At 39.7% G+C, this 23,810-nt stretch overlaps 2 protein-coding genes across 13 annotated transcripts in view; one reads left to right on the forward strand and one right to left on the reverse strand.

Annotated features, from left to right (window-relative positions):
- Positions 1-14,770, reverse strand: part of abhd18 (abhydrolase domain containing 18) — a 33,651-nt gene extending 18,881 nt beyond the window's left edge. The window contains exons 1-4 of the mRNA XM_088630688.1: positions 14,562-14,770; positions 8,033-8,141; positions 6,924-7,008; positions 1,400-1,500 (exon numbers count right to left, since the gene is read on the reverse strand). Of these exons, the coding sequence (XP_088486814.1) occupies positions 1,400-1,500; positions 6,924-7,008; positions 8,033-8,141; positions 14,562-14,607 (341 nt within the window). The 5' untranslated portion in view covers positions 14,608-14,770. The remainder of the gene's footprint in view (positions 1-1,399; positions 1,501-6,923; positions 7,009-8,032; positions 8,142-14,561) is intronic.
- Positions 1-23,810, forward strand: part of mfsd8 (major facilitator superfamily domain containing 8) — a 59,623-nt gene that overhangs the window by 26,300 nt on the left and 9,513 nt on the right. For 6 of the 12 annotated variants that reach the window (XM_088630606.1, XM_088630597.1, XM_088630616.1 and 3 more), the window contains 6 exons: positions 7,746-7,839; positions 10,364-10,543; positions 16,573-16,664; positions 16,979-17,022; positions 18,624-18,864; positions 19,442-19,555. In XM_088630606.1, the coding sequence (XP_088486732.1) occupies positions 7,820-7,839; positions 10,364-10,543; positions 16,573-16,664; positions 16,979-17,022; positions 18,624-18,864; positions 19,442-19,555 (691 nt within the window). In that variant the 5' untranslated portion in view covers positions 7,746-7,819. Of the gene's footprint in view, positions 1-7,745; positions 7,840-10,363; positions 10,544-11,997; positions 12,086-14,871; positions 15,188-16,572; positions 16,665-16,978; positions 17,023-18,399; positions 18,525-18,623; positions 18,865-19,441; positions 19,556-23,810 lie in introns of those variants that run through there. The other 6 variants (XM_088630664.1, XM_088630680.1, XM_088630671.1 and 3 more) reach the window with 5 other exon arrangements.

The following is a 23,810-nucleotide window of genomic DNA, read 5'->3' on the forward strand; positions in this document are numbered from 1 at the left end:
TATTCACAGAATGACCATTTTACACCAGTTGACACCAAAAAAAAGTTATTCACAGAAATCCAGTACATTCCTCTAAAATGAACTGGTATATTTTTACCATGTATTCACTTTTGCTAAGGCTGACTTTGCTGAAATGCTTCCTCATTTTTGACTGCCACCTTTTGTAACCTTTTCAGCTTACAGTGTGGCATTTTTTAACCTAAAGCACAATGGATAGTATGATGTCGTGAATGATTTGAAGGGGAGTTACTGAATAACTGCTGAAAATCACCTTTGAACCCCAGCAAATCCAAATATTCCCAATTTTGCAGACAGTTTTAACAATGGTACATACTGTAGATTTATAGAACAAATCAAGAAAGGTAATGAGAAATGTACTCAGACCAAATAACCAAGCAGCAAATATAAAAAATAATATTTCTGGACCTCTAAAGACCACTGAACACAACATGTGACAGCAAAGCAGAAGAAAGTACATGGTCCTGAAGTCTCTTGTGGAGGACATATGTCATTTAGAAGGAACTGTCAGAGACCACATCATCTGAAGGAAGTACGTTTTGCATGTCAGTGGTTAAGAAACAAAATTCCTGCTAGGAACCAACTTCTTTGGTCAAATTAAAACCATTGGTGGTGAATTTAAACTCCTGTTTGAGACTGTAAGATCATTTATTTTTTAAAACGTATTATTGGATTAATGCTTTGTTTGGCCTCCTTTAGGTTTTTGGGCAGTTTGGGTATGATAATGCACAGCCTAGAGTGATTGTCACCTGTGGGAAAACAGTCTGCCGGACATCTTTTCGTTTCTTTAAGAATTAAAGTAATACAGCTACTGTTCAACGTACACCATCAAATTATTCCAAAGGGTAGTAGTCTTAGACTTCAAATCTATGCTCCACTGACTATTCAAATGCTCAAATTCACTATTTTATTATACTGTACCTTTTCAGATTCATACTCTATCATTTTAGCTCTCCAAATTGCACCTTGTGAGATTCTTTCAACCTACTCCTGCTATAAAATACATACGTTGGCTTCATTATTAGTTAGAAAATGTGTATTTGTCTTACTAAAGCTCCCCTTTTTGCTGGCATGAAATATGCCCCTCCATGGGCTTATATTACCAAACAATATTTTCCGTAGCCTTGCTGTGAAAACAAGGTCCAGTTTTTCTCCTGCTTAATTTTACTCTGACAATGGACGAATGTTCACAGCATCTGTTAACAAGCAGCAACTTGTCTCGCTGTTCCCTAACAATGATCAAGTGCTAATTAAAAGAAAATAAAGGAGAAACATTTGCACAATACTGCGCAGGTACCGTGACAAAAAATAGCAGAGCCGATTGTTAGATAATTCACATTTTGTTTGATTTTTTTCTGAAAATAAAAGGGAAGAAACTTACCTGGCTTTCACAGACTCCTTTGGCATGATGCCTGGGACAAAGTGCTCCAAAGGAGATATGAAATACCCATTTAGGATTTTACAGTCAGCCTGCTCTTCTACCTGCAGAAAAAAGGAAACACGTTGCCCACCTGTCCCTGAAAAGTTCTAAGAATATTTCCTATCCCTTTGCTGCACATTATATTTAAATTGTGACGTTGCTAAAGTATTTGATTTAGTTTAGCAGGATTATGGAAAGACAGCTTTGCTTATGAGTAGCGATGACAGCTTGAGATTTTGCACAGAGTCAGATTTACACAACATAGCTCTGGAAGCTGTTTTATCCCAACCTCTTTGAAATCCTCTTGTTACTCCGTGGAGTCCTAACATATCTCACTCTGACTAAATCAATTTACTTGAACCTTCCCCATGCTGCTCCAAACAATCTGCCTCAGTTAGGTCATCTTGATTATCCTTGATTAATACAGTGCCCTCCAGAAGTCTTGGCACCCTTGGTAAAGATGAGTAAAATGAAAAAATGTCTTTGTAGTTTATCAGCTTGATCTTACACTGAAAATATGAGAGAAATCTTACCTTTCAGTGTGGTAAAATTATGTGGTACACTGTATGTGCTTGTTAAATAATAAGGCTCTGTTACTACATGACTTCTAGACTTTGTTTAACTAAATTCCTGGCACAAGCAAAGAGAAAGCCTTCTGTTGAATCAGACTTCTCTCCTAGACAAACATTCTTTGAGAAATGTTTCTAAACTGTCGGAGGCACAGGTGGTCTGATAATGATCCTCATTCTCATTTCCATTACTATACCTGAGTATTCATCATGTGAGTGTTATGTTTTAAAAGATTCTGCTCAATAACCATGGGATCGTTATTTCAATATATAGACCTCCTAAGCTTAACATTGGTTTTCTAGGTTTAGACTAGACATTGGACTCTCAACATCTTAATCAAGCAGCAGAATTTCTAACATTTTTGGATTGTTTTGGTCCTACAGCAATTGCCCACGAAGCAGCTCAAAAAGGTCTTATTTTGGATTCATCACTAATATAATTTTTTTGCAGCTGACTCATCTTGAATTACGTCTTTCAGATCACATTGCTCTTATTGTTGACCTGGACTTTCCTGTCCTTAGCTTGACCATAAAAGTGTAAGTTTTCACTGGTGGCCAGTTGACCATGCTAGATTCTCCAGTTGTCTTCTTTCTCCACTTCCTTGTTTTCCTGCCTCCTGTACTTTGGAAGAAAAGGTTCACCTGCTCAATAGCTTCCTAATACAATACATCCCTGTGATACTGTGGCCCCAGTGAAAAGTGTCCTCTGTGGTCACTGTGCTCCATGATATACTGTACTGGCCAGCTTCACTGCAGGTGGAAAGTCAGTGGTTTAAAAAGCACATTTTCAAGTCTTCAAGTAGAAGAACTTGGTTGAAAATGGGGGTCCTATGACAACAGCTAAATCTATTTTTATCATATCATTGAGAATAATAAAAAAACCTCTAGTTATCCACTACCCGCTGCTATAGAATAACGGTCTTTTGTATTACTTATTTCATCTCATTTCTTGAAAGCCTTTTTTAGGTTTTTCTACAAACTAAGAATGAAAACATCCAGCTTCACTCTCTTGCCTGTGTTGACAGCTTGTTTGTGTGCTTCACTAGTTTTCCTCTTTTCTCCTTAACCAACTCCCACATCTAACTGATTTGATATCACATATGAAACCCATCCCCTGTTTCCTGCACTGCATTCCATTTCTTTATTTCATTGCTCTTTTGTCTGCCATTTACCCCTGGGTGCTTAATGAAATATTGTAAAGGACTCCCTGAGTCCTGGCCTGGTCCCAGAAGCTTTTAATATTCCTCCAGTCATGCCAATGTTTAAAAAAACTAACATGGCTTTGGATATTTTTCAGTCCACATCAAACCTGCCTTTTCTTGTGAAAATATTAGAACATAAGGTAGGTAGAGCAACTAGTCATTTTGCTGTAAGTGAACCTTGAACCTTTTCAGTCTGGCTTTTGACAATTATACAGCACTGAAGCTGCTCTTGTTTATGTTACTAATAGTCTCACTGTGTGATCGGGTTCGACTGCACTATCTCAATTCTCTTAGATTCTTAGCTCTGCATTTGATACAGAAATAATGACTTACTGTTTATGTGTCAGAAAGCTTGTTTGGCTTCTCTTGTACTGCTCTTGAGGGGTATAAATCTGACCTAGCTGACTGTTCACATTGTTTTTCTCTTAGTGGTTTTATTTCTTGGTTTGGTTAGGTTACATCCTCAACTGTTTAGAAGTCACGCTTCTTCCTAGTCAAATACTTTAGTTACATGCCCTGCAGTACAGATGATACTGAAATTGAAATTGATGTCCACCAGTTTCTGAGAGGGCTTTCAGTACTCTCCGATTGCACTTCTGATATAAAAGCTTGAATGCCAATTCTTTGCACCATACCTGTGGTAGAACTAAGGATGTTATTGGGTTCCTCTCATTATTTCCGTAAACCAAATGCAGTAACAGTGTCAGCAGGCGGGATGGAAACTTTGATATTCAAAAGGAAGAATCTGGGGGTGAAGTCTGAACACAGATCCTGAATGTCACGTGCATGATATTGCAAATTTGTTCGTTTTCAATCTTAGAGATATGACTAGGCTGTTACCTGTGTTATCTGTCTCGATAGCAGACAAATGGTTCTTGTGTTTTGTTGTTCTTTCACCGATTGTGTACACTGTGGAATCACTGTGTGAATCTTGCCAAGGTGGTCACATCACTCTTGTCTTAAATTGTTAATTGGCGCTAACCCCAAACTGTAGGTTCATAGACTGAACTTCAGAATCGCCGTGCTTGCCTTTAGTTTAAGGCACAGCATGGCATGGCCTCGCAGTAGTGAAGTCGCTATGTTATCTGTTGTATGTTATTCCACGCCCTCCCCTCCACACCGAGTCTGGTTAATTGTGTCTTCCCACTGTTCATCTACACTCTGAGGGTAACAGAGCTTTCTGACGTCATGCCTTTATGGCACTTCACTGGAAAAGAAACCAAGGACTCATACACACTGACAATTACTGCTGAAGACCCTTTTAGCCCATGTCCGCCTGGAATTTCCTACACCTTAAACATTTTGTTATATCTCTGCAGCAGAACATAGCAGGAGCCTGGTTCAGGTCTTAAATTGAAGCTAGCCCCCTTGGCTTTGAGTGTGAACAGTCAAATGTCTTTTATTTTTTAATGTGTCCACTCAGCAGACAAACATATGGAAAACAAAAACAAAAAAACAGCAGGCGGAAATTTTGTTTTGGTCTTCAGAGGTCAGAATTTTCTATTCTAGGCCTGTCAGGTAGGAAATGATTTGTAAACCTTGTCCTAAGTGTCTACTAGCTACTAGCTGGATAATAACCTGGGACAAACTGATCAATTTGAAAACATTCTACATAATGTTTTGTGAAGACCGGACCTGGAATGAAATTTCTCACCCATAATAAATAAATCATAAAAAATATTGAAAGCAATAACAATAAAAACCATTGCAATTGCTATAAAAAACTTTTTTCTGCTGTTAGGCACTGAAAAAAAAACCCTCAGAGTTGCCTTCAGGTGTGAAAAAAAGGCGCACTGATAAGAAACTGAAGGCTCCACGGCCAAAACTTTGTTTTCTTTCTTCTTTTTTCAGCATGGAATAAACCTATTACTTGTTCCTTTGCAGCCTATACATGCTGAGGCAGCTACCCACCTGAACTATGATAAGAAACTGATTGATTACCCCTTCTGAGTCAATGATTGACAGCTAGAAGGCAGGTGGAATGGACCCTGAGGCTTCTAGAGCAAGTCTCACTCCCTAAGGGCTCTGAATGGCTGAAAATACAATGAATGACAGTGTTTTTTACCAATCAGATCGCCTTATTTCTGGTGGTCCTGGTTCAAATATCTATTCCAAAGTCAATAACGTTCAGTGTCCTCCAGGTCTGGTGGTGGGTTAGTTAGCCTTTGGTGGATATATATTGTGCTTCAGAATAGGGTAAAAACATGGTATGTATGTATTTTTTGCTGGTTTTTGCTTTTGCGGTCTTGTTTTGCTGGCTTATTGATTACCTTATCGATGCACTTTGGAAGTGCATCATCAGATTAAAAAGTGACTTTGTGATTGATTGTCTTGTTTTTTTTTTTAAAGCTCCGGTTGTCTTTTTTCGATTGATAACAGGTTTTGTGGTTTTGTTGGTAAAAAACAATTTAAAATGACACATGAATCAGAAGTAAATATCAATTTACACCATGGATGCTTCCGCCTATGCCATGCACGGGCTAAGTTTATTAAATGAACTATTTTTTTTTCGGTTCTGAAAACGGTTTTGTGAAGCTCTAGTTGAACCTTTTTCAATGGATAAAAGTTTTTCTGTAAAGGTTTAGTGGTTTTGATGATGTAAAACGATGAAGTGAGATGCTCCTTTTAAGTCAAGTTTCTTAGACAGTAGCCGCTTGCGTCCATGTTTGCATTAAGACGTTTTAAATCGAGCTTGAAAACCTGTTATTGTTTTATCTTCCCTGTTTGTTTTGTTTTCATACACAGCTTTGCCATTTTATATATTCTAGTATAATATATGCATTTTATATATTGAAAAGGTGCTCTGAGATGACTGCGTTCTATAAAAGAAAGCTAATTATTTTAGCAATCACTGTTGCATTAAAGGGCAGAACAGTGACAAAACCTCATTTTCTGTAAATGTTTTTATATTCATTTTTTTCAAAAAATCCCCATGCATGAGAAACCCCACAATATGGGGTTCACCAGCTCAGATCCAGGAAGTGCCACACATCCTCTTTCTCGAAGTGACTAAGCACCGCCTGGATAGCTTGAGGCAAAACTGGCCTCTATACTACCATTTCTAACTGTATAGTGGGAAAAGTGCCAGGAAAATGTGTCCCAACTGAAGAGGGTGCATGTCCCTTGATTTCTGAGAGTGCAGCAATTTGCTTCAAGTACCTTAAACCTGTATTTTAGCAAGATGAAAAACTTTAAAATATATTTTTTTATCCGCAGCAAATTTTAACTGAAAACTAAACTGACTTGCCTTCAAGTATTTTTTTCATGTTTATTAATGTTGCTTTAATCACCGTCTTACAGTGGATTCTATACATATTTAAATGAATAGCTTTAAGACACTGGAGTGTCTTTAAGCAGTTCTGAGAACATTTTAATGAATTATATATTCAGAATCATGTCTTAAATATCTACACTAAAGACCTGAAATATATTCTTTAAAATATCTGCTCTAAGCTTCACAGTCTTTGTCATTATAGAACAGAATCCCCAACTGGCTACTGTTGACATGTCTGACTACATTGTTGAGATAAACTTGAATTTGGTTTTCTTAGGTAAACTGAGAGAAACCTTCAATTATGTTTTTCAGTTGTCTTCTCTAGTTTACACATAAGCAAGTGCTAGCACATTCAAAAGAAGGCCACTGACAAATAGAGACAATAAAAATAAATAAAAGGTTTTGCGACTTCAAAAATGGATTCACATTCTGAAACTTACCTTGTCTATGAACACTGGATAGTCCTTTGGAACCAAATTCTTACACTTCTCTCTGTCACCAATAAGCTTCCGGAATTCAAATATTCTGCAACAAACATGAAAGTCAAGGAATGCCAGGTTGGAAAGAGATTATCGCTTTAGGAATAACTTATAAAAAAATATCTGAATGACACCTTTAAAAATAGAAATATTACTGGAAAGAGAAGAAAATCACAAAAAAAGATGTCACATTTGTTGACTCATCAACTCATGTGTCTTGTGGAAGGCCACTCCCTTGTGCTTCAAAAAAACATTTAAGAGAGCTGTAAAGGTCTGGATGGTTGAGTTTTACACAACTAATGTTTGACAAGCTTCTCTGGGCATCTGCTCAGCTGTAGTATCTCAAACATTTTCATTCACTTGCTGTGGGATTCATGTTTTGAACTCAGGAGGACCCTTGGCCTTCCTGTGAGTCTGCTTGGAGACACTCTCTCAAACTCGGTAAAATTTCAGTAAACATAAGAAATTGAAGGAGAAGCTCTGTTGCAACTCATTTGTCTTTTACTGGACTTTCCCTACTGGTTTTAAGGGTATCAGGTTGCATAAAAAGTACCAGGCCCAACGCCTTATATCAAGAATGCTGACATTTTTCTGCTTTTCTGATACAGGGCCAAAATGCTGATTTTTGATCAATCTGGGCCTTTGTTATAAACAGAAGTACATTCACTGACACAATCATAAATCAGTAAATTGCTTTAGTGAGTCAAATGCATTTTAGATAATCGCTTCACAGAAAAACATATTTATCCTTGAATGTTTTTTTCTGTCTCTCTTTTGTATTAGGTCCTGTCCTTCATGGCTTAAAACTACATGTTGCTGATGCTTGCCAAAATGTGAGGTAAACTACAGTGCATAAGATGACTACAAGAACTCTGAGGTATGTTGAATAGGACAGCGGTTTCTCATCTCTCTGCCTTCCAACCAAAGACTCTGCTCAAACAGGAAAAGGAAAGTTAGAGTTTCATACTGTAGGTCTCCACCCCATAAAACCTCAAACACCAAAAATAAACTGAGCACAAAAGGTATTCTAAAAAGACCACAAAACTGAAGTACTGTATATGGCATATTACCTTTTTAAATCATCAGGCTTTCCCCAACCCTGGATGAACATCTTGGTGAGGAGAAGCTTTCTGTAAAGAACATCCAGCCGGCTCACACCCATCAGCAATAGCAAGGCATCTGAAAAGAACGAGAATGAACAGAATGTTAAATCAATCTTGCACAAAGCAAAGTGATTACAGCACTCTGAGAACACAGCATGTGATCACGTAGATCTTAGATTACCTTCACTCTGCGTTATACAACTTTAGTCACGATAACGTCACTCTCAGCTTACACTCTGCATAATTGCAGTATCGATGTCTCACAAATGGGCATAGTCAACAGCACACAAAAGGTTACACTGGTCCTGTACAAACTCCTCTGTCCGTCTGAACAGCTTTTACGGAATTTGTTTTTGCTCAGAGTAAGAAAATGGCTTACTGTACACTAGTGCCCACTGTCAGGGACACTTAAATGAATACAAGCAAATATTTTAAAATACAGATCACACATACTCTGAATGGGGGATTATGCAGAGTATACAGATTTGTAAGGCAGGGAGATGTGAAATTGCTTTGTTGAACTGACATCTCACTAGAGGTCGGTGGTTTCCCATTCAAAATGGAATGGATCACAGAAACTGTGTTTAATCAGAAATATGGCCCAAAATCCCTCCTGAAGGAGAAGAAAGCAGGGATCCTGTGTTATGCCGCAGCTGGAGTTATGCTGCGCATGTCGAGATCTCTGGGATCTTCGGGAGAACGCGGAGAGATGAGATGGCAGTGAGACAGCGAGAAAGGAAATGCGCAGGAAGGCGAGGGGTTAAAGAGTGAGAAAAGGCTGCAGTTCGCTGGATGAGAACTGTAGACAAAAAGGCAAGGAGACCAGCAAGGGAGGTCTTGAACAGCCTGAACTGCTATGCTGAATTAGATGTTTGACTGGTGGACTGGCTGCCTGATTGAAAGGCAGCCTGTCCAATATGGAGACGGCCAGACCTCGTTTGTACAGAGCTGGTGAAAGGTCCCTGAAGAGTGCATGAAGCCTCTGGTCACCCCTGCCAATGGGTGGGACATGACCTGCTCCCAGCCCAGGCATAACACCCACCAGCTGGAACGGGATATGCACTGCATGCATTTCTTTCTACACTGTCACACTGCACATGTCAGATCTTCCGCACCCATGGGATCCAACACAAGCTAGCTTTGTTTTACTACGCATTTATGGATGATTTTCTCAAAGAGGTGTGCAATGTTCTCAATGACTTTTGTAATATCTGCAACACTAATTTGTCCAGTTGTACAGACAATCAAGGCAGTCTGTTCAGTGGTGCAAGTATTCACTGGCTGTAATCAGCCTGCGAGTCCTTGCATTTAATCAGCACTCTCTTGTCAAACTCACTTTAAACGCACTTTACAACTTTAAATGGAAACCAATACCATCAAATGAGAAACTCCATAACTTTGTAATGCTTTTACGTCCTAAAAGCAGGACATATCTGAAAAGATATGGAGCATGTGATATAAAGTGACTTACAAATGGATGCTCTCCATGCTAGACATAGTGGGCTAAGTACACAGCAGAGGCTTAAGTCATATATGCCTTTGTAAAACCTGAAAATGACACTGATGCAAGGAGTTCAAGGGAGACTAATATGCTCTCTCCTTTTAGACAGAATTTGAATGCTGAAAGTTTTTTTCCCTTTTCAAGAGCTATTAATCTTATTCTTTGCTCTGATCAGCATGTGACCAAACAAAGGCAGTGAAAAATCTAACGTAAGGGTTGAGAAAAGAAAAACTAGCCAAGGAGGGAGTCTGGATCAGCACTGTGAAGAAAACCGTGCAAGGCAATGGTGAATCCAGGTCATTCAGAATCGACTTCTAAACTCATCTAAACCCAGACTGTTGCCGTCAGGCATGAGAGAGAGCAGCCCTTCTCTATACTTCTCTCTGTGAGATTTACCTAACAGGCTGTATCTAGATGGGACACGTTAAAGGTTTATTCCCTGCTGAAAAGAGAAGAAAGGAAACACAACGTTTCGGCTGTGGAGCCTTCTTCGGGTTCTTTTTCAAAGCTGCGTTTTCTGCCCTTTTCAGCAAGGGAATAAACCTTTACTTGTTCCTTTGCAGCCTACACATGCTGACGCAGCTCCCTACTTGAACTACTTGTATCTAAATGGCAGTTTACCAAAACTTCATTTACTCTCAATCAGTTTGTACTAAACATCTAACTGCAGGAAGAGTGGTGTTACACTGAAAATGAACAGTTTAAAAATGGTTGGATACATGTCAAATCTCTGCACGACTGAAGACGTTTTCATATCCTAATACAGTTAAAATTAAAGGCTTAACTGTTCTAAACAGACAGGAGGACACAGAAAATCGAAGAGTGCAGAAAATGGTGATGTTTTTATACAAAATATCAAGAAGGAGACAGAGCTGGGAAAACAACCAAAGTACCAAAACCACGGGAGAAACTTTAATGGAAATGAAAAACAAAACCACTAAAATTCCAGAAGAGGAGAAACTCAACCCCAACAACAAGTAAGGCATTTTTTAGATATTTATAGCAGAGAATAAGACATAGTAATTAATATGATATCTAAAGGAAGATTTTAGACAATGTTACTCCTATTATGCAGTTAATTTATCACACAAAAGCCAAGTTTAAACTCTGACATCTCAAATAAAATGTAACATGTTTTGAATAGGTTATTGTGCAATATCTAAAAAAAGTAATTAAGACTCAATGGGGGAAATTACAAATAGAAATAGGTACCTGAACATGTGAATGTATACATATTTATACACAATTTATGCTGAATTGCTTACTAACTTTTTATATGCACAGAAAAGGTCAGTTAAACAGCAGGGATAGTTTCTTGTTGTTTCCACCAGAAAAAATGTTTGCGCATAATGTATATTAAGCAATCTAGATATTGCCAGATGGGGTCTTGACTATGTTGATGGTCAGCTCTGATAAGATTCCCAGAGCTGTTGTGTGCAACTGGCCACGTTCCACCACAGTTATGTTCAGGTTTCTGCACAGCAGTGACCCCTGACCTCACAGATGCTTATGAGCTTGCAGTGTTGCCAGGGATACCCGCACTTCCTCAATTAATGCTGAAGTTGTTACAGACAACTTTGCAGCAGTCGCATGAAGCTATCAACACTGAGCAACACAAATGAACTGGAAGTGTAAGTGAAGTGCTTGTGATCCACTGATTCCTACATTTGACAAATTGAAGACTATTACCTATTTTTAGTAATTTTGCAGCACATTTCTTTCATTTATACTCATTCCTTTACATTTTTTTTCTCGTAAACGTTTTTCCATTCAATGAAAAGTGTTTGTAGATGCAAGCTTTTAGGAGAGCTATATAAAATATTTGTAACTAAAAAAAAATAATGTATGCATTTTAATTCAATCAGTATAATAATTTGTGCACCATGAAAAGTGGAGTAACATTCAATATTGAGACCCTCAGCCGATAGCAAATCAACCCTCTTCATTAACGTTTAATTCTTAATTAATATTGTTAGTCTGTATGGATCACTTGGAGCAATTACTATTAATTCAGGAAGGTAATGTATCTTGCCTGATAAATTATATTTTCTTGCTCTTTAATAGCTGTTAAAAGTTACACTACAGGACTTTGGTCTTTTCCTAACTTATCATAAAAGCTGTGGGCACAGCCATATGTGTTTGGACAGAACTGCATACAATGAACTCATAACACAAAATGTTTTTTCTTGGCCAAATCTCTGATAACTATTCATCCAGTTGTATCTCAGAATGATGGACTGGAGCATGTCAAATCCTGCCACAATTAAATACCAGATTTTAAAGGTGCAGCTTGTAGAATTTATACAAATCCATCAACACTTTTGCTCATTTTATCTTAGTTTTCAAGTGTATTCTTCAAAATTCAAAGTGCAGTAAGTCCGTTGCTGTCAAGTAATTTACTGCTTTGACGTTCCAATTTTATTATTCAAAGAGTAGATGGGCTTGAACCAATACCAGTTGGATTTAAAGAAGCCAAAGATGTTATTTATGCTTTTCCTAGAAGAACATCATATAAATGGGTGGGTCTGACATTTGTCTTTTGTCATTTGTCTCTCTTCCTGATATTCTGGTCTCGCATTCTACAATATGATGAGAATGCTCTACTGAACAACCTGAAAGGACAAATTTTGGGGGGATTCTAGAATGATAAGGAAAGTCATTCTACAAAACGTATGACCAAAGTATAAATATATTTTCAGATAGGGGTTTATAGAAGACTTATTACTACAGTTGCCAAAACTGTGGTATTTGAACATTTGGACAGAATTATGGGTTCAACTGCTTAATTTTTGCATCAAAAGCAAAAACATGTTTAGATGTGTTTGTCATGGAGTACCTTTCCTTGTGATGCCGCACTGAGGTAAGCTACTGTCCCTGAGACAGGGAAAAATGTGATTGTTTCGAATGGACATTTGAAAATAACAGTATTACAGTACTTTGTCTGATATAATACAGCGTTTCCTGGCTTATTACTGCTGTCCACGCAATCTAATGACATGTCCTCAGTGGCAACTGGGTATCTTAACTTCATTTTATTTTTCTGATGGTGTTCTCAAAACAGCTATTTGTGTATTTTCTAAGATACTTCCGTATACCACTTCAATGTCACTGTATGACAACATCCCCACAGTGGTAAGTATTTTGAGACTATCTGAGACTTCTGGGACTGCACTGCAGTGTCCCAGTCAGGGAACAGGAAGTGGTCTACAAACCCAAGCAACATTTGCAAAGACACAAATGTGACAAAACCATGCTGGTTTTCTATTAGCAGTGGGTCTGTACGATAGATTCCAGCCACTGTTGGAGAGACACACTTTTTGGAAATGTCAAAATGAGAATGAGACTTTTCCCTGTGCAGCACTGCACACCACTGTGTCAATTTGCCAAGAGAAAGTGATATAAAAACACCTAAAACATTAGCAAAGTGAATGAAGAACAGTTGAGTGATTCCCTACTCCACGGATATCTGTGAAGATCTCGAGAAGGGCAATCCAACCCTGGAAAAGCCCATTCCTGCAGGGTTTCTAAACTGCCAATCATAAATTTCGAAAGGCCTCGAACAATTCAACGGTAATCAATTATACAGGTCATTTGTTAAATTAATTTAGAAATCATATGGAACAGATCAGTATACCCTTCAGTTCTCAAAGATCAGTTTCTTAAATTGAACAAATTACTTTTCAAACTAACTGATAATTTACAATCAAATGTGTGTTCCTAACCCTTAAAACAAATACATGACTTGGGTTCACCTACAATAGAGACTGTGGGGGCAGCGTAGTCCAGTCTAGTCTGGACACATGACTTTTGGGCTGTATGCTCATCAAGTCCCCTGCTGTAGACACTGTTGTCAAACCTTGCGTGAGCTACTTTACCCCAGTTGCTCCAGTCCACCCCAGCTGTGTAAGTGAGGACCAGCACTGGTGGGGTTGAACTGTGTGTCCTGTCCAGGGAGGGTGTCATGTGCTATCCGACTGCCTAAAACTCATGATAACCTCTTCCCTGATGAGTCTATTGTGTGTGTGGCTCAGATGGAATTACTTATTTTAAGTTAAAGATAACTGTCCTGGCTAAATTCTCTTTTAAGCTTGTTCAGTCTTCCTTAGCTAACCCCCCCCCTTAACTGGACTGGTGACATTTTGACTTCCCCTCCCGATTTGCTTTATAGCGGAACAGAGTGGTTGCCCTTCACCCAGTACCTTACTTACACCTTACCTTACTATTATAAAGCACTTTGGGATCCTCATGAATTAAATGTTACAGAAATGGAAGAAATTATTATTTTGGCAGCACAGAATATGCATGTGCATTAGTTTGCCAGCTACATACACATGAAACACAACCTATATATGTATTTATAAATGATTAGGGTGAAAAACGTGAACATAAAATACATTTGGAAATCATGTATGAACTTGTAGTATGATTTATTTCATAGTTCGGCTATGTGAATAAAACACTTCAGATCGAAAGTAAAAGCACTATTCGCAAAAAGAAAAGAATATTGCATCTGTTAACACGACCAGAGCAAGCTCGGAAATCTTATTCACTTCTACTTTTGTAAAGAAGTAGATAATTCGTCTCCACCTAAAAAAAGCTTGAAAGCTACAAAAAGCCCACACATCAGTCACGATCCTCATTGTGAAAAAAAAACTTGCCGAAATTTTGCATGTCGCTGCAGTTTATTATATTTAAAATAACCACACATGTTAACTGGCATTGTAATTAAGATCTCCCCGTATGCAAATTATTCGGAGCTACTAAAAGCCTTGTTTAATTTAGCACTAGCCACAGGATATTGAATAAGTGTTCCGATAAGCATTTGCAAAAGGGGTAGGTTGCGGCGTAAAAACCACGTCCTGCTACTACAGTGTAAACTAGCACCTCATTTAGCTTCGGCAGGGGAAGACATCACCTTCGTGTTTCCTTCTTCGTTCGGCAATTCTCGAAACACCGATTCGCCTTGCATGTCAATGACAGGTCACCTTTACTCACCCAGTGCAACACGGGTTTCCAAATTTCGGACTGTATCAAAGTGCATCCATCTCCTTGGCTTTGAGTGATATTCTACAGTGCAGACGTGTTCCCGAATGTAAAACAGGAAGCTTGCATTTTAGACATAATAATAAAAAAAATATTTTCGGGGACTACACAGTACAGGTAAAGAATGCAAGAACTCCGGCCGAGTTGTTCCTCGATAGAGTGTGACCCCGGCAGCACAAGCCGAGGAACCAATGAGTGATGGAGACAAAGTTCAGGAAGCGCGTCAGACACACGATTTGTTCAGGCTGCTGCTTGCTCGCAGTTTGGTGGTGTGGGCAGCAAGATCTAATCTGTTAGGCAACTACCTTTGGACTTTTAAGACAACTGATAGAAATGGGACCTATCATTTTACCGGGGCTACTGACAGAACCCCCTCCCCCTTAAATATGAGTATAAATATCCGGCTAAGTCGGTGCACGATTTTGGGAGGGAATCTGGCGCGCTGTGTGTGAGGAAGAGAGATCTGAACTAACGCATATACAATTCTGTAGATCCGCAAAAACAGTTCATATCAGAGTTGCAATGTCACGCCTGGAACCTGATGAGAACACCCCTTTGTTAAGGGATGAAAGTGACAGGTAGGTAAAGTGCAAGAAAAACAATTGCTTAACTCGGGAAAATCTCCCAAGCTTTAATACTTTAATACATTAATAGCTCTGCGGGTTTCCTTTTTTTAGTAGTTTCTCCCATTTCTTGATTCTGTCGAGGTAGACAATGGACATGAGCTAATCTGATCCTGCACAACTGTAGCTTTTATATTTAGTCAGAAATACCCACCCTTTTGTACTGATCTAAAACTAAAAGGTGTACAAGAGTCGTTTTCTGATAAGGCAGGAGAACATCCATGTGTAAGTTTTGAAGGTGATTGCTTTACGATTAAAACGTAGTAGACTAGTTTTGATTACATAATTAATTTGCTCCTTTATGGTTTAATCAAGCTTACAAACAAGGAAAGCTTTGTGTAAAAAAAGCTCTGTGAGTATTAATTGATATAGTGCCTTTCATCCTAAAGGATCCCAAAGTTTTTTATATATACTGTAGGAGGGAACCCACTTCAGCCAGCACTGACATGCAGCCCCCACTTGGGTGACTCACGGTAGCTGTTTATTATTCTGTAAGGTGAAAGAATGCCGGAAGCCTAGGACTGTCTTTTGATGTAACAATGACTGTTATGCTTCAAAGGAACAAGTCAAGGTTTAGTCCATGCCGAAAAGAAACACATTTCAGCTTGACTTTTTCCTTTGCAGCCTACGCCTGCTGATGCAGTTACCTACTTGAACTGCTGTGTTATGTTTCTTTTTATTTATAAACAGCTGTTTGCAATACAGTACATCTTGTGGTTTGGTCCATTTGATTTGTGCTTTATAGGCATCAGAAATGTGGCAGGTAGCACTCCTCAAATTAAACTGAAATTAAGATGAAGAGGAAAGACAATTAAATCCTATTTAATTGCACCATTTTAGCTATAAACCTGAAAATGCCTTAGATACACGTATAAGACATTTCAAAACCAATTAATTGGGAATTTAGCCAAATATTTGTAAAACTCCGTGAAGCAGATGTGTCCCTGGCTGTGACATGAGTTACACTCACTCGCTCTCAAAGTAATTTATTTTAGCTGAGCTGTCATTAAGTAAAGGGGAGTAGAAGTGAATTTGAAAGACTGTATGTGTATATTTTTCTGTGTATGGTGCATAAGAGTGCAGTAGTTTTAGTGATTGTTATCCAGTTGCTCCCACTGTTCTTTCAGTAGTCCACAGAACACGCCTGTAAGGAATCACAAAGCACAAGTGTGAGTAATGTTTTTTCCCCCCCACATACAGTCTTCATTTGATCCTTTGCTTGGGAAAGACACGATCATGAATGGGAGGCTGATTTGTACATTTTCTTTCCTAGTACAAGGATTTATTTATCCTGGTAAACAATCCACTGTTGTCTTTTCTCCCTTTTCTGCCCTTACCAGTGAGAAGGACATCGCAGAGACGCTTTCTGAGTACAGAAGTCGTTGGAGGTCAATTCGAGTCATGTATCTCACAATGTTTCTCAGCAGTGTCGGTGAGCTCTTTGAGACGCCTCTACTTACAGTGATCAAAAACAGAACGGAGGCAAATTCTGTTAATTGCTTGTTTGAGTGGCTTACTGTGCTGTAATAAAATCCAGTTTTCACTAGTTTGCTGTGAGAATAAAGCTGATGAAAACAACAGGAAAGAATTATTGGCTCATTCGGTGCCAGGTTTGTTTTAAACTGAACATTTATGCAACTAAATTCAAATCCACTCCTTCACATCTCAGTTGGCTTTGCTTACGGTTTTTGCTGGAACAGAGATCGTCGTATTTTAACAATCAGGCGCTGTCTTGTTTCTTACCAGGTTTTTCCATTGTGATAACATCAATTTGGCCATATCTTCAAAAGGTTAGTGCAATGCCGAACTTTTTGGCTTACTGTTTGTGGAGTTAGCTTTCAATATCCTGACTTTTATGAGCTGTAAGGAGGAAAATGTAGGATGTGTTCCAGCTGTATTTCGTAGGGGGCTGAAAAACACAGAAAAGTAATGAAGCTCTTACAGTCTTGCTGCATGAAATTATACTAATTCTTGTGCCATTTATGCAGGCTACTGATTTGGCTTTTAATCAGTCTTTTTTATCTTACTATATTTTTTTATCTGACTATCTTTTATCTTACTTTTTTAATCTTATCAACACAATTATTGTATTTTAGCAATTTTACAGCATTATTATTGTGAGGTTATATATTCTCTGTACACCAGTAGTAAAAGTATAATCACTTTTAGTGTAAAAGGGTATGCATTTTCAGTATAAATGGTAACTTACAAACAGGTGCAGTAATTGGAAAATAACAGCAGAAATGTGCACATAATACTACTTTTAGGATTTTTAGAATCCTCTTAGATATTCTAAAGCTGAGATTTTCCTGTTAAATGAAAGTTATTCAGAGAAAATACAGTATGTAAAAGGTTACTGGAAATTTAGATAAAATACTTTTGTCATGGAAAAAGCTAAAATACGAAATATTGTATATAGTTTGTAGGAGCTTCTGAGAGACATTTCTTCGTCTAAAATGTATTGGCATTGAAGGGCAACAATCAATGTTATATTGCATGATGTATTCGAGTTGGTATATAGTTTTTCAGTAGAAAAAATATTTTTTACCCTGGATGATTAAAGGGCCTCTCTGATCTTGAGTTTTCTGCAGGTAAGCACTAAAATAAAACTTGACATTTTCTGTTGTTGCAGTCTTTCAAAGCATAGCTACTGGATAGCAGGCAAATGGAGAACTAAGGGAATTTTTGGAACAGGCAGAAGATATCAGTTTTTTAAAAATCACTGTACTCAACCACAGTACCGCTCTATATTTAAAATGGAGAAGTCAAAATGAAACAGTTGCCTCTTACAGAAAGGACCTGCTGTAGAATAATGGAAGCTTTTAATTCCTAGTAGCTGTTTCACCCTGCAGCAACTAAGGTTGCTGCTGGAAGAGGTGTTAGTGGGGCCAGCAGGGGCGCTCGCCCTGCAGTCTGTGTGGGTCCTAATGCTCCAGTATAGTGGTGGGACACTAAACTGTAAAAAGGCACTGTCCTTCAGATGAGACATAAAACCGAGGTCCTGATTCTCTGTGCTCATTAAAAATCCCAGGGTGTTTCTCGAAAAGAGTAGGGTTATAATCCTGGCGTCCTGGTCGAATTTCTCCCTGGCCTTTACCTATCATGGCCACCTAATAATCCCCATTTCTGAACTGACTTCATTTCTCTGCTCTCCTCCCCACTGATAGCTGATGTGCGGTGAGCGTTCTGGCACACTATGGCTGCTGTCGCATCATCCAGGTGGGGCTGCACATTGGTGGTGCTGGAGGGAGAGTCCCCATTACTTGTAATGTGCTTTGAGTGCAGTAGAAGTGTAAGCAATTATTATGGTTGTTGTTATTAATTGTAGTATGGTGTTCTTCAGCTATCCCTGCAACATTTTTTCTCTTCTTTTATTCCATGTGATCCTCAGATTGACGACAGTGCTGATGCCAGTTTCCTGGGCTGGATTGTGGCAGCGTACAGTCTTGGGCAGATGGTGGCATCCCCTCTGTTTGGCCTGTGGTCCAATCACAGACCCAGGAGAGAGCCTATCATAATCTCCATAATCATCAATGTGGCAGCCAACATCCTGTACGCTTATGTACACCTGCCCACTTCACACAACAAGTACTACATGCTAATAGCTAGAGCCTTCGTGGGCTTCGGAGCAGGTAACTGACTGTAGTGATATTGTTCTGGGAATCCCAGTGTTTCACATATTGCATAAGACAATGAACCAGTAATGATTATTTCTAATCAAAGCAGCAACATTTAAATTATTCAATATTTTTACAATGGTCTTAACATACAGTCTTTGTGTAGGCTGCTTTTCTTAAAAGCTGCCATCTAAAACGGTTTGGTTGATTAAAGCCCCAACTCTTCCACCCAAAATGTCCCTAAATAATTAATTGGAATGCTTCACCATGTCTCTAGAAATCCATAATGTCTTTCACAATATTTTAAACTGATTCTTTGTCTAACCAGTTGGAACTTTTAATGCATACCGCACTGTATGTCATTATTTCAAGACTGCAACATGATACAGAAATAAAACATTTGCAGGATGAAAATTCTGAATAATATATGTACTAGTGCTCATTTTACTTTAATAACTTGAAAATCAGAACACGTCCTTAAATTTCTCTTTTAATTGCAATATACCCATTCCTCCAGGACTTTGTTCTGGACTTAAACAGAACGTGATAAGAGTCCTTCGTTTCATAGTTTTTTCTCCTTTCTTTTCTGAAGGGAATGTGGCCGTTGTGAGGTCTTATGTTGCTGGGGCGACGTCTCTCAAGGAGAGAACCAGTGCGATGGCAAACATGAGTGCCTGCCAAGCCTTAGGGTTCATATTGGGTCCAGGTAGGGTTCTTCCCAGACTTCTTTCTCAAGTGTCTGTACAGCGTGTGTTCGTCTTCATCAGAGGACCTGGTGCCATTGTGCTGGGGCATCTGACCGATAAACAAGCAGCCTGGAAGTCAGACACAAAAAAGGCATTCCTTTTATTGACTTATTCCTTTTATTGATCATACAATACAACCAGTGGGAATTAAAGAAGAAAACAGAAATTGGTGCCAATGTGCGGGTGTCAAAATTGGCTCTGTTCTCAAATTAATTTCTCTACAAATTGAGTTATGTGAATTTTGTTTCTGATCTCTTTTCAAAATTCACAGCGTTTTTATCTGATATAAAGCATTTCACATCTGATATGACCTATTACATTTTCACTTTTTTTTTTTCTCTGTCTGTAAGCTGTTAAAACATTTTTGGTCTTGGTATTGATCTTTGCATATGAACAACTTTATTGAAGCTTATTAATGTTCTGCTCTTTGCCGCTAACTTTTATCCATTTTTTGTCCCACTGGAACTGCAGTTGATACCATCTTGCTTTGTGGAGTAGAGAGAGCAGTTGTTATTACTGGAAGTTCTTTGTTCCGTTTTAAATATTAACTGAATAATAGTTTGTTCAAAGTGGGTATTTTTCCCTCTTCTCATCTGGCACTTGGCAGGGCCCTTCCATTTCCGTTTCATTTTAGTGTCTCTGTGTGACCACTGCTTTCTTGTGCTTATGGCATCGCTTTTCATTCCTCTGCTGATGACAACCAGATTTGTAATGACTTAACTTAACCGATCAAGAATATACATGTGGATGTTTGGCCACCATGTGTGGCCAGTGTAATCTGTATGCCCTATGGCATAGAATCTACCTGCATCTGGAATTCTGCAGGAGGGATACAGCGCCATTCTTCCATGAGAGAGCCTGGGTGACTCAGTCACAGGGATCTTTCCAGAATATCCCATAAATGCCATAAATGTTCAGTTCTTGTGACTGAGAAGAGCGTGACAGATGGACAACAGCAGTGCTGTGCTCATCAAACCCCTGGGTGACCACGTACTCTTGCCATTGTCATCCAGGAAAACACCTCTCCCAGCAGGAAAGAAATGCTGCAAGACGAGGTGAAAACGATCAGTCAGTACCATTAAGTAGCATTTAGTTCTGACCTCGCCTTCTAAGGGAATTAACGTACCCAATCCATGCCAGGAGCAACCATTTCAAGCAATAGAAGCTGTACATTTCTGACACATGCTTTACTCCAGGTTGCGGAGGAATTCTGTCCCATTCCTTTATAGACGTCACTTGTATGTCTGAAGCGACATTGCCATGTGGGCAACGCCCACATGTTCTGACGTCATTGTGGTTGGTAGTTTCCTCATAGCCAATGTTCAGAAACCGCCCAGCAACTGGGAACACAAGTGCTGCCTTCCCTTCCCCAGCCAGCCGTCTTTGTGGGAGATTTCCCAGCACCAGACACTGATGGCGAGGTAGTTGTAGACTGGGCATCAAGAAATGGCCTGGCACTTGTTCATGACCCCAAACAATGAGAGGCATTCTATTCAGCTGGAAGGAAGAAGGACTGCTCTCTTGACCTGTGATGGGTGAGCTCTCTACTTGGAGCACCCTTCCCTACATAGAGCCATGTCCTGTTTTTCGACTTCTCCAGTCGAAAAGTGACTTCAATACTATCCAGCCCTTACTCCTAAGGAGAAAGCTGGAGGAGATGCAAGTCTGTGCCTCCATGATCTCATGGATCACTGACTATCTGACAGGCAGACCACAGTCTGTGTGTCTGAACAGGTAGTAAGTAACACAGGGGCTCCTCATGGAACAGTTATTTCTCCATTCCTTTTCACCCTCTATTCTTCGGACTTTAAATACAACTCAAAGTCATGCCACCTGCAGAAGTTCTCAGATGACTCTGCAATTGTGGGATGTATCACGGGTGGGCAGGAGGAAGAGTAAAGAGGACTGGTAAACAGCTTTGTGGCGTGGTGTGGAGAGAACCACCTGCAAGTGAACATGGCAAAGATGAAGGAGCTGGTGGTAGATTTCAGGAGGAAAAGGGTCAAACCTACTCCTGTCTACATCCATGGGAGTAGCGCAGAGATGGTGGACTCGTACAAGTACCTGGGAGTGCATATCGACTATAGACTGGAATGATCTAAGAACATCAAGGCCTTTTACAATTTAGAAGTTTCAGGTCCTTCAGTGTATGTAGTAACACACTAAATATGTTCTATCAGTAGGTTGTGGTGAGCGCCATTTCCTATGCAGTGGTATGCTGGGGTTCTGGGATTAGAGCAGGGGATTCTAACAGGCTGAACAAGCTCATCAGAAGAGCAAGCTCTGTCATTGGGTCTGGCCTGGGCCCCCTGGAGGTAGTGGCTGAGAGGAGAATGGTGTCCAAACTAGAGGCTATCACGGACAACGTCTCCCATCCCCTCTATGACATGCTTGTAGAAATGAAGAGCACGTTCAACAATAGACTGATCCATCCATGGTGCGACAGGGAGCGCTACAGGAGGTCATTCTTGCCTTCTGCCATAAGACTGTACAACGCATCCACCTTGCGTCTGGGCAGAGGCAACATTGACAGTGACCTGTTTCTGGACTGAACAGCAAACTGCTACATCTGTTCTTTTTCTTTTTCCCATTTACAACCATTTTTGTGCAATATATGCCAGGGACTTGCACAATATAAATATAAATGTATTGCACAATACAACTTTTTGTGTACTGTTCTGTTCTGGTTTGTTCTTTGTGTGTTATGGACTGTGAGTAACTCTTCTTAGTGTACTTCTCACTGTACTGATTGTATTGTATTAATATTATTGTATCATTTGTTACACTGTTGCTGTGTTGTCTGTGTTAAGCTGCTGCTGCATTGCAATTTCCCTCACGGGATCAATAAAATATCTATCTAGATAATTTCCCACCCAGCCAACACCTCTAACCAAGCAGGCCTATGCATCCCAATTGTCAACAGCCCAAAATAGATCAGGTGAATCCTAAAAAGAGCGTACTGGAACAAGTACAGTAGACTGTTTGAGTGCAGCATTCCAGCAATTTCACTGCAAGATATCACTGTAGATGTCGCATACAGCAGGCTCTGTGGTGCTGTCTACAACGCTGCCTGCTCCTCAATCCCACATGGCTGTCAATCCATTCACATCCAATGACTGGACAATGAGAACGCAGCCCTTTTAATGGAATATGAAGCAACAGGAGACCCAGAGATAGCAGATCGTCATATCAAGTCCCTTAACGCGGTGCACAGGCCTAAGTGGGAGGAGATCTCAATCACAGATCTTAATTTTACCTGCTCCATCAGGAAGTGCTGGAGCCTAATATGCTGGCATGGAGCTGCTCAAAAGCCACCCATAATAATCCTATGCCACTCCTTCGTCACTTACAAGCAGGTCTCCAGCCCTCTGCTTGCTATTGCCAAAGCACCCTTGGACAAAAACGCCAAAAGCAGAGTGAGGGGTGAATTAACACAGACTATCTGACCCACAAAGGTAACACAAGCACTGCCCCTTTTGAAGTCACAGAACTATAAAGTGTTTCTGCAGGACTTGAAGTACTGTAGAACAGCAGGAGACACCATGTGTTTTAAAACCAGAGTTTATAAAACACCTCAAAGCCATAAGCTCTAATCTGGCTGACCCAGTTCTATGCACTCGCCATGATCTCCAACACCATCCCAAAGATGATGATGAGCAAAGCATGGCACCATACCTAAACCTGGAAAAGTCCCCAAGGTTTCATCCAGCTACTGCCCAATTTCCTTCAGGTCAGTCCCATACAAAATCCTCCAGCGCCTCATTTTCCAATGCATAACACCAGTTGGAGAAGTCCTCAGTGTGTCCAGCAACACAAACCCCCAGTTTCAACACCTTGAGCCAGGTCCTAAATGAGGACATATTGCTGCAACACAACTCAAACCAAGCCCTGCAAAAACATTATCCAGTCTCTTCCACTTCTGAAAAGCAAAAGCAACAAAACAGCTCAACATTCAGATGAACAATCAGAAATTGCAGCACCATGCTTTTCCTTTTGCCTTGGAGGGACTCTAGACAGGATGCTTATCTTCCGGGAGCACTTATAGACAACAGCAGCCCAGGTCAAAACAAGGAAACACAGTCTGATCTCTTAACTTGCTGGTAGTCTATATGACTCTGCCTCTACCATCCTTAGTCATTGGCATTCAGAGCAGCAGTATACTGTGCTCTTCTCTGGTCCAGATTATCACTTACAGAGTAGATACCCAGCTGAATG

This window comes from Lepisosteus platostomus, chromosome 1 (assembly GCF_059453375.1).
Source record: "Lepisosteus platostomus isolate fLepPlt1 chromosome 1, fLepPlt1.hap1, whole genome shotgun sequence".
Lineage (NCBI taxonomy): Eukaryota > Metazoa > Chordata > Actinopteri > Semionotiformes > Lepisosteidae > Lepisosteus > Lepisosteus platostomus.